The sequence below is a fragment of the Bombina bombina genome, chromosome 7 (genome assembly GCF_027579735.1).
Source record: "Bombina bombina isolate aBomBom1 chromosome 7, aBomBom1.pri, whole genome shotgun sequence".
In the NCBI taxonomy this organism is placed as follows: domain Eukaryota; kingdom Metazoa; phylum Chordata; class Amphibia; order Anura; family Bombinatoridae; genus Bombina; species Bombina bombina.
This window is the reverse complement of record NC_069505.1, coordinates 165,161,783-165,180,915: the sequence shown is the minus strand read 5'-3', so window position 1 is coordinate 165,180,915 and position 19,133 is coordinate 165,161,783. Positions and strand designations below refer to the sequence as shown.

Sequence of the window (19,133 nt, the reverse complement as noted above, 5' to 3'; positions counted from 1 at the left end):
GCACAAAAGAGGAGGGGGGAGAGAGAGAGCTCAAAAGAGAGGGGGGAGAGAGAGAGAGAGCAAAAGAGAGGGAGAGAGAGAGAGAGAGCAAAAGAGAGGGGGAGAGAGAGAGCAAAAGAGAGGGGGAGGGAGAGAGCAAGGAGTGGGACCATTGTACTGCAAAAAATGGCCCGTGTGAACGGGCTTTAGGACTAGTAAAATTATAATAGGAGTAAATTAGAAAGTTGCTTAAAATTGCATGCTCTATCTGAATCATGAAAGCAAAAAAATGGGTTTAGTATCCCTTTAAAATAATTGTTCTTCCTCTTTATTTGGATGGAAAACTATGTATTTGGCTTCTGTGGATGTTATTTAAGGCTAGAGTGCTTAAAGGACCAGTTAACACAGTAGATTTGCATAATCAACAAATGCAAGGTAACAAGACAATGCAATAGCACTTAGTCTAAACTTCAAATGAGTAGTAGATTTTTTTTCTGACAATTTTAAAAGTTATGTCTTTTTCAACTCCCCCTGTACCATGTGACAGCCATCAGCCAATCACAAATGCAAACACGTACCATGTGACAGCAATCAGCCATTCACAAATGCATACACGCTTATTCTTGCACATGCTCAGTAGGAGCTGGTGACTCAAAAGGTTTAAAAAGTTTAAAAAGACTGTGCACATTTTGTTAATGGAAGTAAATTGGAAAGTTGTTTAAAACTGCATGCTCTATCTGAATAATGAAAGGTTAATTTTGATTGAGTGTCCCTTTAAATATAGGGTGTTCCCAACCTTTTCTGTAATTTCTAGCATTCATTTGTGGAATGTTCTTCCACCAATCTAAAGTTTTATTCTTTCAGACTGGTTAATTTTTATCAATCTTCCAAAGTTACTTTATGGGGAGAGGTTTCTAAAGTGGAAGTGCCAACTCCACTACTATTTCAGTGATACTATAGATGAGTGGACCAACAGTGGGACTATTTATAGACCTGTAATGGTTGGTGCAAGTGCTGCTCATATGGGAAAGGGATGACTAAACTCTTCAAAGCACTCCATTCTTGGAATTGATTACGAATATCAGATTTTGGATACAATGTTTGTGATTACGGATATTATCGGCATTGCTGTTAAATCCACTTTATTTTCTGTCTAGCCTCTAACAGCTTTCAAATGTAAAAAAAGGAAATAGATTTGGTTTAACAAAAAAAGGTCCATTTTATTTTGACCAACATAGGCCACATTTACATAGTAGAGTATAATTAATTATTGGCGGCGATTAAACGTTAATATTTCCTTTTTTATGCTTAAAGGGACAGTCAAGTCCCAAAAAAACTTTCATGTTTCAAATAGGGCATGTAATTTTAAACAACTTTCCAATTTACTTTTATCAACAATTTTGCTTTGTTCTTTTGGTATTCTTAGTTGAAAGCTAGACCTAGGAAGGCTCATATTATAATAATTTCTAAGCCCCTGAAGGCCGCCTCTAATCACATGCTTTGTATTTGCTTTTCACAGCAGGGGAGAGCTAGTTCAGGTAAACCCTATAGATAACATTGTGAGCACGCCCATGGATTGTGGCAGACACTGCACTAATTGGCTAAAATGAAAGTCAATAGATAATAAATAAAATGTCATGTGATTAGGGGTTTGTCAAAAGATGCTTATATACAAGTTAATCACAGAGCTAAAAAGTATATTATTATAACTGTGTTGGTTTTGCAAAACTGGGGAATGGGTAATAAAGGGATTATCTATCTTTTAAAACAACAACAATTCTGGTGTTGACTGTCCCTTTAATGTCCCTCCACAGTATACATAATACCTTTTTTCTTGCCTAGCGCTTCCTAAATATCATCCGCGGTTTAGTATTATGGGCTCCACTTGGATTGCTAATCAATAATTTGCTCTGTGTTTACACTGCAAAAAATGATTGTTTTACCACTTCCAAACTGTTTTCAAAACCTGTGTCAACAAAGCTGATGGTTAGACACAAAGATGAGGGCAAATAGTGCAAGAAATTTAAGTTTGAAAAGAATATTATAATCTTTGTGGGGTTTGGACTGATGCATTTGTACAGTTTCAATAAGATATGTAAAGTTAAATATCCCAATAAGTGATATCTTTTTTAAAATTGATCCATGCATTGAGAAAACACCATTTTACAATTTTCATTTTTCATCTGTAATCTACAGTGCACGTGACTTTAATAGTTGTTATGCTGTAATCCAAGAAACTGCTAGTCACAAGGTTTAAAATATAGCCAAAGGTTCCTCACTGTACAGAACAAGGTTTGTCTTATCTGAATATTAATACTATTACTATAAGATGGCGAGACAATGTTTTACATATTGAAAATCACAATTATGAAAAACTAACCGCTGCTCCATAACCTGTCTGCCTGCTCTGAAGCTGCGGACAGACATCGCCAGAAATTAACCCGATCGAATACGATCGGGTTGATTGACACCCCCTGCTAGCGGCCGCGAATCTGCAGGGGGCGGTAATGAACCAGCAGTTCACAAGAACTGCTGGTGCAATGATAAATGCCGAGAGCGTATGATGTCAGAATTTATCGATGTGCAGCGGACATGATTCGCAATATCGGATCATGTCCACTCTCACGATGTTAATTCGGCCCCTTTGTGTAAGAAGAAAGCTGGTGTAGGATTTTGAGATGCAATATTTGCACCATTTCACACCTGATGATTAACAACTATATAAACTTGTTTATAGTACAAAAGTAAATACAAAATCAGGGGTCTAGTTATGCCCCACAATCTGAAATTTTTACTGTGCACTAAGCTAGTGTCAAACTTCCTCAGAGATTGTAGTAAAACTTTAAGACTTAAAACCTAACCAGCAGATAATAACTGCAAGTTGTCCCTCAGGAAATTCTGTTTGAGGCAAACCTAGAATCTATAACTATTGAGATTACAGTTAATAACCGTTTATTTTTTCCTATGGAAAGATTTCTAAGGCTTTAAGTTAGTATTCTTCTTTTCTCTGGAACTTTTCAAATGTTCAGCTGGAGGTTAGCGAACAAAACTTCCAATATCTACCTTAAGTCAAGACCTTGAAAGCTTGATATTCAGGGCGTCTCCATTAAATCTGTAGGAGCCACATTGAGATTTTTTTTAATCTTTTTTAGAAAACATGGCTTTAAATTTTGTTGAAGAAAATAATGCACACTTATGATTTATTGAATATATATATAGGCCTAGCTTCCATTGCTGTTATAAACTGGTGGTAACAACTATCTCCTTTAAAGTCTATGGAGATGTTTTATGTTACCAACAGCAATTAAAATTAGGCCTTAGTCAGACTTTCTGATCAAGTTCATTAGGATCCAGTAAAAAATAAGAAGCCCTTCACCTCTTCCTCATGCAGATCAGGGTCAGAGATTTGATTACAACTTTATTGTCCCAAAGAACAAGGGATATTTTCATCCCACTTTAGACCTTAAAAAATTATTACATTTATGAGGATTTTCCCTTTTTAAAATTAAAACACTGAATTAAAGGGATGTTAAACAGCCTGTTTTATTGTTGTAAAAAAAAGCACTATGCAGTGGCATATACTTAGTATACATTGCAATACATACATTGCAATATCAAAATGTATCTATTTAAATTGATGTTACCTTTTATTTATTTGTCATTTGTGCAGTGTCCATTAATTCCTGTCACAGCCCTACAAGGAGGCTGTTGTCTCTACAGGAAGCTTATCTAGCATGATGTCATACAACTTCCAGAGTTGGGTTAATATTAAAGGGAACAGTCTACTCCAGAATTTTTATTGTTTGAAAAGATAGATAATCCATTTATTACCCATTGTCCAGTTTTCCATAACCAACAGGCTTATCTTAATATACTTTGTATCTCTGTGATTACCTTGTATCTAAGCCTCTGCAGCCTGCCCCTTATTTCAGTTCTTTTGATAGCCTTGTATTTTAGCCAATCAGTACCCTCTCATAAGTAACTCCACGGGCATGAGCACAATGTTAACTATTTGGCACACATGAACTAACGCACTCTAGCTGTGAACAGCTGTCAAATGCATTGAAATAAGAGGCGGCCTTCAAGGGCTTAGAAATTAGCATATGAACCTACCTAGGTTTAGCTTTCAACAAAGAATACCAAGATAACAAAGCAAATTTGATAATAAAAGTAAATTGGAAAGTTGTTTAGAATTGCATGCTCTATCTGAATTATGAAAGTTTAATTTTGACTAGACTGTCCCTTTAAGTAGACTAAATAAACAGGTAGTCAGATTTGCTCATGATCAGAACTGGCAGAAGGAAAGTTAAGTTTCAAAAATGTTACACTATTATCACAGTGAGAGCAGGAGCTACAGTAAGAAATTCTAAGTGCTAATTTTGCAAGAAAACAAGTACGTTTTTTCTTTTCTTACACAATCCGTTTCTTTTTATTTTTTCTTTAAGATATTTGTTTTTACCAGACGAGCACTGTTTAATATTCCTTTTAAAACTTTTTTTTTTTAGCCATGTTGGTTTAATTGGTAGAGCTGTTAGTTAGATGCATCTCCTTGGAACATGATGGCCATATGCTAAATCACTTGAAAGTGATGCAGCATAACTGTAAAAAAAAGAAGTTAAGTACTTTAACTCACTATTTCTTCAGCTTACCATAGTGTTCTGTGATTTAAAGCTATTCTTTTAATTTATTTGTATGGTGAAAAAACAAACAAACAACAAATCAGCTCAGTTGATTTGCTCGGTTACTGAGTTCACATTTTGTTTTACTGTGATTTTGTGAGATTTCACCCAAATCTTATGAGATTTCATAGTAACATTTTCTTAAAATGAGGAGGGAAATAACATGGCTGTGCCTGCACATGCCAAATACACGCTCCCTTATAAGTCACTGATACGCATCCTGATTGGCTGCTTTACAATGGCTGTGCCTGCACATGCCAAATACACGCTCCCTTATAAGTCACTGATACGCATCCTGATTGGCTGCTTTACAATGGCTGTGCCTGCACATGCCAAATACACGCTCCCTTATAAGTCACTGATAAGCATCCTGATTGGCTGCTTTACAATGGGCTGTATCTACTGAGTAAAGTTTGAGGAAAAATATCTTCTTTTTTATGTGAACAGACATATACATTACAATATAATAAAATACACTGTTTAAAAACTGTATTGAGAAGCCAAAGTAAAAATAATAAAGTATTCATTAAGAATTGTAAAAATAATATGCATTAAAATTTGTTTCTTTCATGTAATTAGCAAGAGTCCATGAGCTAGTGACGTATGGGATATACATTCCTACCAGGAGGGGCAAAGTTTCCCAAACCTCAAAATGCCTATAAATACACCCCTCACCACACCCACAAATCAGTTTTACAAACTTTGCCTCCTATGGAGGTGGTGAAGTAAGTTTGTGCTAGATTCTACGTTGATATGCGCTCCGCAGCAGGTTGGAGCACGGTTTTCCTCTCAGCGTGCAGTGAATGTCAGAGGGATGTGAGGAGAGTATTGCCTATTTGAATTCAATGATCTCCTTCTACGGGGTCTATTTCATAGGTTCTCTGTTATCGGTCGTAGAGATTCATCTCTTACCTCCCTTTTCAGATCGACGATATACTCTTATTTATATACCATTACCTCTGCTGATTCTCGTTTCAGTACTGGTTTGGCTTTCTACAAACATGTAGATGAGTGTCCTGGGGTAAGTAAGCTTATTTTCTGTGACACTCTAAGCTATGGTTGGGCACTTTTTTATAAAGTTCTAAATATATGTATTCAAACATTTATTTGCCTTGACTCAGGATGTTCAACGTTCCTTATTTCAGACAGTCAGTTTCATATTTGGGATAATGCATATGAATAAATAAATTTTTTCTTACCTTAAAATTTGACTTTTTTCCCTGTGGGCTGTTAGGCTCGCGGGGGCTGAAAATGCTTCATTTTATTGCGTCATTCTTGGCGCAGACTTTTTTGGCGCAAATTTATTTTTCTGTTTCCGGCGTCATACGTGTCACCGGAAGTTGCGTCATTTTTGACGTTTTTTTGCGCCAAAAGTGTCGGCGTTCCGGATGTGGCGTCATTTTTGGCGTCAAAAGCATTTAGGCGCCAAATAATGTGGGCGTCTTTTTTGGCGCTAAAAAAATATGGGCGTCACTATTGTCTCCACATTATTTAAGTCTCATTATTTATTGCTTCTGGTTGCTAGAAGCTTGTTCACTGGCATTTTTTCCCATTCCTGAAACTGTCATTTAAGGAATTTGATCAATTTTGCTTTATATGTTGTTTTTTCTATTACATTTTGCAAGATGTCCCATGTTAACACTGAGTCAGAAGATACTTCTGGAAAATCGCTGCCTGATGCTGGATCTACCAAAGCTAAGTGTATCTGCTGTAAACTTATGGTATCTGTTCCTCCAGCTGTTGTTTGTACTGATTGTCATGACAAACTTGTTAATGCAGATAATATTTCCTTTAGTACTGTTACATTACCTGTTGCTGTTCCATCAACATCTAATGCTCAGAGTGTTCCTGATAACATAAGGGATTTTGTTTCTAAATCCATTAAGAAGGCTATGTCTGTTATTCCTCCTTCTAGTAAACGTAAAAAGTCTTTTAAAACTTCTCTTTTTTCAGATGAATTTTTAAATGAACATCATCATTCTGATTCTGATAATGGTTCTTCTGGTTCAGAGGATTCTGTCTCAGAGGTTGATGCTGATAAATCTTCATATTTATTTAAAATGGAATTTATTCGTTCTTTACTTAAAGAAGTCCTAATTGCATTAGAAATAGAGGATTCTAGTCCTCTTGATACTAAATCTAAACGTTTAGATAAGGTTTTTAAATCTCCTGTAGTTATTCCAGAAGTTTTTCCTGTCCCTGATGCTATTTCTGAAGTAATTTCCAGGGAATGGAATAATTTGGGTAATTCATTTACTCCTTCTAAACGTTTTAAGCAATTATATCCTGTGCCATCTGACAGATTAGAGTTTTGGGACAAAATTCCTAAGGTTGATGGGGCTGTCTCTACTCTTGCTAAGCGTACTACTATTCCTACAGCAGATGGTACTTCCTTAAAGGATCCTTTAGATAGGAAAATTGAATCCTTTCTAAGAAAAGCTTACTTGTGTTCAGGTAATCTTCTTAGACCTGCTATATCTTTAGCGGATGTTGCTGCAGCTTCAACTTTTTGGTTAGAAGCTTTAGCGCAACAAGTAACAGATCATAATTCTCATAGCATTATTAAGTCAATTTCTCCTCCTTGGAGTTTGAATTTGGTTCTGGGGGCTCTTCAAGCTCCTCCGTTTGAACCTATGCATTCATTGGACATTAAATTACTTTCTTGGAAAGTTTTGTTCCTTTTGGCCATCTCTTCTGCCAGAAGAGTTTCTGAATTATCTGCTCTTTCTTGTGAGTCTCCTTTTCTGATTTTTCCCCAGGATAAGGCGGTGTTGCGAACTTCTTTTAAATTTTTACCTAAGGTTGTGAATTCTAACAACATTAGTAGAGAAATTGTGGTTCCTTCATTATGTCCTAATCCTAAGAATTCTAAGGAGAAATCATTGCATTCTTTGGATGTAGTTAGAGCTTTGAAATATTATGTTGAAGCTACTAAGAATTTCAGAAAGACTTCTAGTCTATTTGTTATCTTTTCCGGTTCTAGGAAAGGTCAGAAGGCCTCTGCCATTTCTTTGGCATCTTGGTTGAAATCTTTAATTCATCATGCTTATGTTGAGTTGGGTAAAACTCCGCCTCAAAGGATTACAGCTCATTCTACTAGGTCAGTTTCTACTTCCTGGGCGTTTAGGAATGAAGCTTCGGTTGATCAGATTTGCAAAGCAGCAACTTGGTCTTCTTTGCATACTTTTACTAAATTCTACCATTTTGATGTGTTTTCTTCTTCTGAAGCTGTTTTTGGTAGAAAAGTACTTCAGGCAGCTGTTTCAGTTTGAATCTTCTGCTTATATTTTCAGTTTTTTTCTTATAAGATTTAAACTTTATTTTTGGGTGTGGATTTTTTTCAGCGGAATTGGCTGTCTTTATTTTATCCCTCCCTCTCTAGTGACTCTTGCGTGGAAGATCCACATCTTGGGTAGTCATTATCCCATACGTCACTAGCTCATGGACTCTTGCTAATTACATGAAAGAAAACATAATTTATGTAAGAACTTACCTGATAAATTCATTTCTTTCATATTAGCAAGAGTCCATGAGGCCCACCCTTTTTTGTGGTGGTTATGATTTTTTTGTATAAAGCACAATTATTCCAATTCCTTATATTTATGCTTCACACTTTTTTCTTATCACCCCACTTCTTGGCTATTCGTTAAACTGATTTGTGGGTGTGGTGAGGGGTGTATTTATAGGCATTTTGAGGTTTGGGAAACTTTGCCCCTCCTGGTAGGAATGTATATCCCATATGTCACTAGCTCATGGACTCTTGCTAATATGAAAGAAATGAATTTATCAGGTAAGTTCTTACATAAATTATGTTTTTAAAAGTACACAACAAAATTGAAATTTAAATTACAGTAGTACTTTTCTAATGTACACAGTAAAAAATGTATTTAATGTAGCGTTAACTTTCAAAAGAATGAAGTTAAAATTATACTAAAAAGTTAAAAATGTTAGCATACTTTAATTTTCTGAGTCTTGTAGCCACAGCAAATGGACTGAGCAGGGAGTTCCTTGGGCATGCCTGACGTTTTCTCACAAATCTTTACCTATGTAATGCAATTTACTGTTTTGAAAGAAAAAGATGTGTGTGTGTGAAACTAGAAGTAAATACAAGTTAAAGGGACAGTATACACTAATTTTCATATAACTGCATGTAATAGACACTACTATAAAGAATAAGATGCACAAATACTGATATAAAAATCCAGTATAAAACTGTTTAAAAACTTACTTAGAAGCTCTCAGTTTAGCTCTGTTGAAAATGTAGCTGGAAAGCCCACTGCAAGTGGGAAATAAGACCCCCCCCCTTCTTTTGCATATGAAAAGACCCTTTACACAAACAGGAGCAAGCTGGAGTAGGTAGCTGACGGTATTCTCATAAAACTTTGGGGCTTGGTTAGGAGTCTGAAAATCAAAGCAATGTTATTAAAAATAATCAAAACTATAGATTTAAAAAAAAAAAAACAACTTTATGGGCTATATGAATAGATCATCTACAAACAATTTATGCAAAGAAAAAATGAGTGTATAATGTCCCTTTAAAGAACACTGAAAACACCACTATTTGATTTGTATTTGCTTACAACATTATCAGTACTGGAGGGTTCCCCCTGTAACATTCACTGCCCCCTGTGAAATTCTATGTTTCATGCAGCTTCATTACTGTCTATGGGAAGCAGTTCAACACTGGGATTTCCAAGGGCAGCCTTTTTTTTTTCCAGAGAATTGTCTGCCCACTTTGATCCTGCTAATGATTTATATATTTAGGGACTGCCTAAGCTTCACCCACAATCCACCCAAAATCTGCCCCCAGTATACTTGTGACTACCCTCCTCTGGCTAGGTTCCCTACCCACAGTACAGAACAAGGGGCATATTTATCAAGCTCCGAATGGAGCTTGATGCCCTGTGTTTCTGGCGAGCCTGCAGGCTCGCCAGAAACAGCAGTTATGAAGCAGTGGTCACAAAGACCTCTGCTCCATAACCTGTCCGCCTGCTCTGAGCAGGCGGACAGACATCGCCAGAAATCAACCCAATTGAGTACGATCGGGTTGATTGACACCCCCCTGCTGGCAGCCTATTGGCCGCGAGTCTGTGAGCTGCTGGTGCAATGCTGAATACGGCGAGCGTATTGCTCGCCGTATTCAGCGAGGTCTGTCGGACCTGATCCGCACTGTCGGATCAGGTCCGACAGACCTTGATAAATTCAGGCCCAAGTCTTCATCCCACAGCGTAGAACTCCCATTCCTTGGAAATGTTGGGAGGTGTATTATTGTTTTATATTAGCTCAACATAGCTAATACTCACCAGTGAAATCCCCCCCCCCCTTCTAGTGAGAGAGGAAAAAATACCATTTACCCTTTACTACATTAAAGGGACATGAAATCCATTTTTTTAGATAGATAGAGCATACAATTTCAAACACCTTTTCAATTTACTTCTATTATCTAATTTGCTTTATTCTTTTGGTATCCTGTTGAAGAAACAGCAATGCATATGGGTGAGCCAGCAGATCCTGAGGCTACCTGGGTATTTTTTTCAACAAAGCATATCAAGAGAATTAAACAAATTAGATAAAAGTAAATTGTAAAGTTGTTTAAAATCACATGCTCTCTCTGACGCCTCAATGATCAAAAGTGCTTAGAGGCAGCGAAATATTCTAAGGGATCCACCGTTATGTCAAGCGAGCTTGTCGAAATATTTTAAACTCCTGACATAGCGTTATCGACAAGAGATGTTTACTATACATGCCATTGGTCGACAATACTGGCTATAGAAAACACCCATGTTGGCGATGTATATTAAAGGGATCCATTGAATATAACTGCCGTTCCTAACCCCTAAACCAAAGAACCCCACAAGTAACTAACTATTAACCCCTATGCTGCCACATACCCACCGCAATGAACTATTAACCCCTATGCCGCCACATACCCACCACAAGTACTAAACTATTAACCCCTATGCTGCCACATACCAACTGCAAGTAACTTTTAACCCCTATGCCACCACATAACTACCGCAAGTAACTATTAACCCCTATGCTGCCACATACCCACTGCAAGTACTAAACTATTAACCCCTATGCTACCACATACCCACTGCATGTCGCTAACTATTAACCCCTATGCCGCAACATACCCCAAACACAAACTAACCTAACACCTAACCCCCTCTAAACACTCTAAGTTATAAAAAAATAAAATCGACGTAATTAAAAATAAATAAATATTAAACCTAAACCGCCACAACCCCAAAAGCAATCTAACCATACTCTACCTATCCCCCCTTTAAATTACCCCCCCCCCACTAAACTAACCGCACTGTTACAAAAAATAAAAAAATTCTAACAAAAAAAAATTTAAGTTACAAAAAATAATAAACTACAGCATCCAAAATAAAAAAACACCACTATACCTAACACTAAACTACATGGCCCATAAAATAAAAAACCCACCCAAAAAAAAAAATTACTAAAATAAATTACAATAGCCCTTTAAAAGGACCTTTTTGTAGGGCATTGCCCTAAAGTGATCAGCTCTTTTTGCAAAAAACAACAATCACAAAACCCCCCTCTACAATACAAGTAATCCCCCACCCCCCAAAATAACAAAATCTACCTCAAAAACCTAGCCTAGAAAAAAACCCTATTCTTAAAAATAAAAAACCCACCCCAAAAAAGTCTAAATTAACACCCAAAGTGGTAATCACCGTTGGGTAATCCAGCTCCTCTTGATTCAACACAAGGTCGATATGTTCGAAGCAGCAAAGTGCAGGTTGCAAGGACGGTAGCGGCCATGTTTTTCTCACCAGCAATCAGCTGTCGAGACTACATCGCTTGAGCTAGTTAGTGTAGGTATAGTAAAAATTTGGTCCCCATGGCAACATTTGAATTGTGCCTACACACAAACTATTTTTAGTTTCATTAAGCGCACTGCCTGCACCATGTAGGCACAAAGAATGCCCCACCCCAGTGGCAGCAAAATGTCGGCAATGCCGGTCATGACGTAACGCTCCTATTGACTTCTATGGTAGAGACATCGCCGCTCGGACATGCCCCTTTTCTTTTAATATCTCGACAGCTCATCGGACTGCGGGGCTGATGACGGTCTGTCAATGCTTTTAATAACGAGGCCTGAATCATGAAAGAAAAAAATTTGGGTTTCATGTCCCTTTAACGGTGACTACCCTTACCGTCCCCTTCCATTCTTAGTTGCACCTGTCACAAGATGGATAGGCCTATTTTTCCTCTCTTTCAGCTTTTCTCATTAAAAATACCATTTGTTTGCTGTTTTATTGCAAAAAAGATTAATCAAAGGGACAGTCTATTTGATTTTTGAAGTCTCTAAAAAGATTCATAACATCATTACCACCCATTCACCAGCTTTGCACAACAAACATGGTTATATCAGCTTTGCACAACAAACATGGTTATATTAATATACATTACAGCCTCAAAACCTCTAACTTTCTGCCTGTTTCTAAACCTCTGCAGGCCACCTCTTGTCTTTTTATTAGCTTTTTGTGGCCAGTGAGTGCTAGTTCATATGTGCCATATAGATAATAATGTGCTCACCCCGTGGAGTTATTTCTGAACTAGCACGGATTGGCTAAAATGCAAGTTTGTAAGCACAATTTCAAGCAGCTGCTCTGAACCCACCATCCAGCATACGATCAATGACTCATACTGATGACGTCAGACGCCAACAATGATACTCTGCAGCAATACAAGTGATACCGCACAAGGCAGGGTGCAATGCCACAATGCAGCAAGCCAACTGCAGATAAATATTGTAGTAAAAAGTTCAGCAGCACTTAGCAGTGAAATTAAAGAAGACGTTTATTCCAACATACAGGTAAAAATACAAACACAGACAGGTTTTCTGACGCGTTTCGCGCCCCCTAGTGGCGCTTCCTCATAGACTGAGGATAAAACACATTATTATCTTTTTTATTAATAAACAGATAAGGTTATAATTGATGGCAGAATTATCTCACATACTGCTAACATTTATTTTACAGTATGCAGACCTGAATGAACCATGTTATATAGTTCTCATACATCATAACATCATAAAACTAATATGGAATCCGTATTATGATGTTATGATGTATGAGAAATATATAACATGGTTCATTCAGGTCTGCATACTGTAAAATAAATGTTAGCAGTATGTGAGATAATTCTGCCATCAATTATAACCTTATCTGTTTATTAATAATGATTTTTGTTGACATGTATATGATAGTTGATTGTCAGTCACTATAATGTGTAATGTATCATTATTGATCCATTGAAAGTTTAATAATATGTAACCCTCTGTCACATATAAGGACAGATCTTCTTCTCAGGTGCTTTATTAATCTGTTAGTGTTATCTAAATCAGGCAATTGAAACATTTGTGTATGTAATCATTTTTCCTAGATGGATTTCTCTGCACATTATGAACTGGGTATTAACCGTGACATACTATATTATTTTAATGTTTTAAGTTATAATTGGATTTAGGCATTAAAGAGTTAATATGTTAACACCTATGACCAGTATAAAAGAGGGCCATATGTGTTTTATCCTCAGTCTATGAGGAAGCGTCACTAGGGGGCAAGAAACGCTTCAGACAACCTGTCCGTGTTTGTATTTTACCTGTATGTTGGAATAAACGTCTTCTTTAATTTCACTGCTAAGTGCTGCTGGTCTTTTTACTAAAATGCAAGTTTGTAAGCACTGAGATAAGGGGGCAGTCTGCAGAGGTTTACATACAAGGTAATCATAGAGGTAAAAAGTATATAACAGTGTTGGTTATGCATAACTGGGGAATGGGTAATCAAGGGGTTATCTATCTTTTTAAACAATAACATTTTTCAAGTAGACTGTCTCTTTAAGTCAAGTTTTACGTCTTCACCAAACAACGTAAAAGAACTAGATACTAGTTGAAATTGTTTTATTGATACCATTTTGATAGTTTCATTTAACTTTTTATTGAATATTATCTATTAGAAAAAAGAAAGAGATTGAAAATACTAACCCTTTAAAGAATGGTATAGTTGCACATTGTTGATTATTTTACAAAACATAAACACATCTTGTCATATACCTCTTCAGATACAATATACATATCAAAACTGTAAACAATGGTTCAAGTTAAATCCTGGTTGAGAAACCAGCTGCACAGTCAGAGCAAATAAAAATGTTCACATTCACAGCCTCAAATACTCCATTCAAAAGCTGTTCCTCAACAAAATACCCAGTAATACTGAATATTCAAAATATCACTCGGGAGTAAATCTATGACCTAGACCCTTAACATCTCCTCACCTGTTAGTCAACCAGGGTTTGTCTACCCAGAAGATAAAAGCACACAGCCTCACAGAAACCAGTTGCTGTGAAACACATTGAAATTTGCTGGCATCACATTCACTAGGCCGGAATGACGTGTTTTGCACCTACTATATGGCGTCTCGGGGCATCTTTAGGAACATTGTGATTGCCTACCTACCAAAATATCCTTTATATAACTCTAAGGCCATGTCCACGAACTACAATATACACACCAGTGAGTTTAACTCAACCAAGTCATATAAAATCTCAAGCAGACTAATACATTCATAAGTGGTGGTAAGAGGTTCAGTTGCAAAGATCCCTCATTCGACTCAGGACCAAACGTAATGAGTTCATGTCAATACAGCACTATCGTAGTGTACAAAGAAGCAATAAAACTATGTTTTTCAAAACATTACTACCCAGTGTAAATTTGTAAAATACATATAGTTCCATGATACTTTTATATCAATACAATAATAAAACCTTGCACCAGCACCCTCATTAATTGCTTTTCTGAGATACAACCAGTCACCCAGAAAACAGGCAAACTCCACCTTCTCATTCAGACCAGTGAGTTATAATGTACCTAGGGTTAACATGCACCAAATTTCCCTTTGTAGTAGTTTCTTATACAAATTTCCACCCCTGTGACAAAAGATACGTACTCAGTCCCCACAATTGTACTATTACTTACTTCACAATGCTATACATGACTTCTTACGATACCTTGAATTACAAACCCCAGTTGAGTAGCAAGTGAGGAGATGTTAAGGGTGTAGATCATGTGACTCACCAGGCTTGATGAGTTACTCATCGTTGTTACCCTGTCTTTTTTTCCTTTTCCTAAATAGATTTACTCCCGGGTGTGCTGTGAAGTGACAAAGTGTTAAGAGACTTGTAAAATAATAAATACAGTGTCCAACTAAACCATTCTTTCAAGGAGTTGTAATTCCGTTATCTTTTTCTTCTTCTTATTGATAGTTTTGTTATATTTGGTTGTATATATGTTTTTATTGAATATATTAGCGCTGCGGAATCTGTTGGCACAAATAACCGATAATAATAATAATATTACAAAAAAATCTAAATGTATGTTGATACAGTTAAATTGACATTTTTATTAATCCGTTTATATTGTTTGTAAATGAGGATAACATCAATAAATCTAACCATCCCCTTTGCTTGTGAGGCTCTCCTGTATTTACAATATTATGTGTATAGTTATTAAACATTTCACACCCATGCTGAAACCATTTTTAATCAATTGCTCTCAATGGATTTACACATCAGTTTCAATGCTTATTAAGTGAGTTACCCACATATATCATACATTGCTTTCATACATTCAGCAGACTAAGCACTTTTAAAAACTAGCTTAATACTTGGTTTGCAAAAATATCAAACAATATACAAAAAGCCACCATACAAAAGGTACAAATTATTTTGTTTTGGATTTTTTCTATAGTGTACATTGTAATCAGCAACAGGAAGGGAGTCATTATTTAGTGAACATTTTATACACAAACTTTATGGTTCCACATTACCAACAAAATGTAGCATCAGAACACTAAAAATTAGTATTCTATACCTAGATTTTTCTATAAAAATAACTAAAAAATGTATTTGTCACTTCACAGTTTGCAGTGTATGCAGGAAATGAGGAGGAATAAATGTCTAATCATATAACAATCTGATATATTCTAACCAAAATTATAATTTCAAACTGAAATGACAACTCATTAAACACAAAACATAAAATATTTACTCCTAAAACATCTTGTATAGGTGTTTTAAATTAAATCTCACATATTTTTACACTTAAAGTGAATGTAAATTTTGATGATAAAGTGCCCTGTTTTAAAAAATTTGATTAAAAACAGGGGCATTTTAATTAATCAAAATTTACATTTCACTTGTGTAAAAAATACTTACCTTTTAATCTTGACAGCTACTGCATCGCTTCCGCCGCCCATCGCAAAGCCTCTTCCTGGGTCTAAAATGAGGAATCCGTCTTCTTCCAATCACGGCGTTGAATCAGACACTGATTCCCCCGGGGGGGGGGGGGAGCCGTGATTGGAGGATGACCAATCCGTCATTTCTGACGTAGGAAGAGGCTTGCGACGACCGGGGGAATCTGGAGCGGCTGTCAAGATCAAAAGGTAAGTATTTTCACAACACGAGTGAAATGTAAATTTTGATGAATTAAAGTGCCCCTGTTTTTAATCAAATTTTTAAAAACCGGGCACTTTATCATCAAAATTTACATTCACTTTAACCTATTTCCTGTTTATTTAAATACTTTTTTTTATTTTTTTAGCTCACATAAACAAGGATCTATGACCCCTAAATGTAGCTGGCTTTTCTGCCAGGTGACTTTTATTACTATGATGATCACTTGGCAACTATAAGGACATAAAACCACTAATTTAAATGGTCAGACCCTCTTCTTTCTTTGTAATAAAGGGGCCTTATAAGCGATTTCTATGGTGTGGATGTGATCAAGGCTTTTTATGTAAGGTATTGCTATAACAATCACTTGACAACTCAAGAGACATAGAAACACTCATTTAAGAGATGCTGCTTTTAAATAAAGGATCTCATGTCCTCCTATAGATTATTGGGTTTAACAGAGGGGATACCTTACCCTCTGACTTTGTTCCAAACACATGTTTCTTTCAGATGCTCACCTTTGTCATGGTGATCACATGATAGACTCTTCAACTTGCACACTATTGAAAGAAAGATCCTCCCCAATCACAAATCACTGGCATTTGTGTGGACACAGAGGGGCTGTCCCAATCAAGCTCTCTGTATTCTGCTGCTCCTCATAGGCCTCTGCTCCAAGACTTAAAGTGCCATAAAACATGTTGAGATCTGTGCATATCCTAAAAGGGCTAATTAAGTAAAAAAAAGTTTGCATAAAAATTGTTTAAAAATTGCTGGAAAGTATTTTGAAATATTTTTTTAAAAGACGCAAAATTAGTTACATAGCCATGCTATGTCTGGAGTAGTCTGATCCACCCCCCTATCAGTGTTTAGCATCAGAAACACAGGCATTGTATTTCAACTGAGTCCACAGCAGCTTATTTGCTTCTAGGCATGCTCCAGCAGATAATGACTGTTAAAGTCTTGTATTCTACCAAAGCAAAGGTGGAGATAGATACAGCCATATAAGGAATTGTGTGGGAGGAGTTAGAGCTGTACAATTCAGAAACGTAAAAGAAAGGGTTAATGGCGAGGCACTGCAGTATAAATTTGCAGGTTAAGTAATTAAAGTACATATTATATTTTGTCTCTATCCCAACTTGTTTTATGTCCCTTTAATGATTAATGATTTTTACTGAAAAGAAAAATAGCTTTAGTAAATTATATTTTTCAGGCCGCATTATCTCTATGATGTAGTTCAGAACAATCTGGACTGTCATTCCCCTATTGTATAAATAATAGTTCTTTTTTCACTTATAGGTTACGGCATTATGACCGATGGTTACACAACATATATCAATGCCTCAACGTGTACAGTCAGCTTTCAACCAACCAATCCTCCAATTATTTTTGACCTTCCAAACCCCCAAGGATCATGAAGACCCAATGCACAGATGGTCTATAAACTGCCATTTTTGTTTTTATCATTAAAGGGTTTGTTTCGTGTATCTATTTTAAGATTACATGTTTTGTTTCTATTATAAATATTATTATTAATATTATTTTTAATTATTGGTACAAAAAAAGAAAAAAAAAAAACTTGTGTTCCAAGAACCAAGACAGTTTCTTAAATGATCAACCCGCTTGAGGTTGTTAGTGGATTCCAGTCCATTTGTTAATTGTTCATATCCCAAAAACATTGCCAAACTTTTTTTAAAGAAGTTATTCACTTAAATGAAAAATGTTAAAAAAAATAAGCTTTGATAAACAGCATTGTAAAACCACCGGGATTTGCACAAGTTAATATTATGTGTTTTGTATGCCTCTGTCTTTATTTTTTTTAATGACTGTTTTGTTGTTCTTTTTGTTCCAAACTTCTGTCTCCAGTGCACCTTTCCATCTATTCTATATATTTTTTTTGTTTATTTTGGGTAAAAAATGCCTTTTTATAATAAATATGAAATTCATTATCTTTTCTTTTTTTATTATTTTATTATTTTAATTAAATTATTATTGCTTTAATATGTATGGGGCTTAAGAAGCTGTAAGCATCATTAATGCCGTGCAGTAAAAATCATGTAAATGCAGAATCCTTTTAAATATGGATTTATAAATATATATATATAAGTATTTTTTGTGTGTTATTTCAAAAAATATGGATTTAATATTGGCAGCGTGGTATCAGCAAAAAATATACTGTACAGCTATACTAAATTATAAAGGACAGACACATTTGCAAGTGTTCTGTACTTTGTGCAGTTTTTAGGCATGTATAGAATTAAATAAAAAATAAGCAAGCCAAAAAGGGCTTAGTTTCTCTTCTCTTTTTAAATGTTCTTGAATTCCTCCCAAAGTTTTTCTTTTACTCACTTTTTTCTTTTTTTCTTCTTATTTTGCACTGTGTGTAAAAGCAATCTTGCTGACACAAAAATGTTGTTGCATATAGCTCTTTCTGTTATATTCCTGTAAATGCTTTTTCCCCCTCAAGGCTTTGTCCTGTTTTATGTTATCTTGTTACGTTTAGAAAATCAGTTGTTTCTTTTAAATTAATTGTGATATTATATATCTAGCGCCTTTATATGCAAATAAAATTGCAAGATTTTTAAATAATTGTCAACAGTGTGTTTTTTCTTTTATTAAGGTTTACATTTTTGGAGTATTTAATATTATCATATTTATTTATTTTATTTATGGAGCTTTTTTTATTGGCTAGAGACAAAAAAAAACACCACAAGACTAAAATAGGTAAACAAAACATAATTTAAAAAGATATTCACTAAGAGTGGTATAAAACAATAAAAAAATAATTTTTAAGGGAAAAAATTCTTAAAATGATGTAACTGCAAATTACTTATCCATTCAGAGTGCAAAAACTAGTGGAATATAGACATAATTCTTTTGTATGGACTCCAATGCAGGCAAAAAAACTTTCTCCTGTTAAGTGTAGTCAGTCCACGGGTCATCCATTACTTATGGGATTATATCTCCTCCCTAACAGGAAGTGCAAGAGGA

At 35.6% G+C, this 19,133-nt stretch overlaps 1 protein-coding gene across 1 annotated transcript in view; it reads left to right on the top strand.

Annotated features, from left to right (window-relative positions):
* The window catches only part of MPPED2 (metallophosphoesterase domain containing 2), a 422,875-nt gene extending 404,144 nt beyond the window's left edge, over positions 1-18,731 (top strand). The window contains exon 7 of the mRNA XM_053720397.1: positions 17,442-18,731. Coding sequence (XP_053576372.1) covers positions 17,442-17,560 — 119 coding nt within the window. The 3' untranslated portion in view covers positions 17,561-18,731. The remainder of the gene's footprint in view (positions 1-17,441) is intronic.
* The last annotated feature ends 402 nt before the right edge of the window (positions 18,732-19,133 follow it).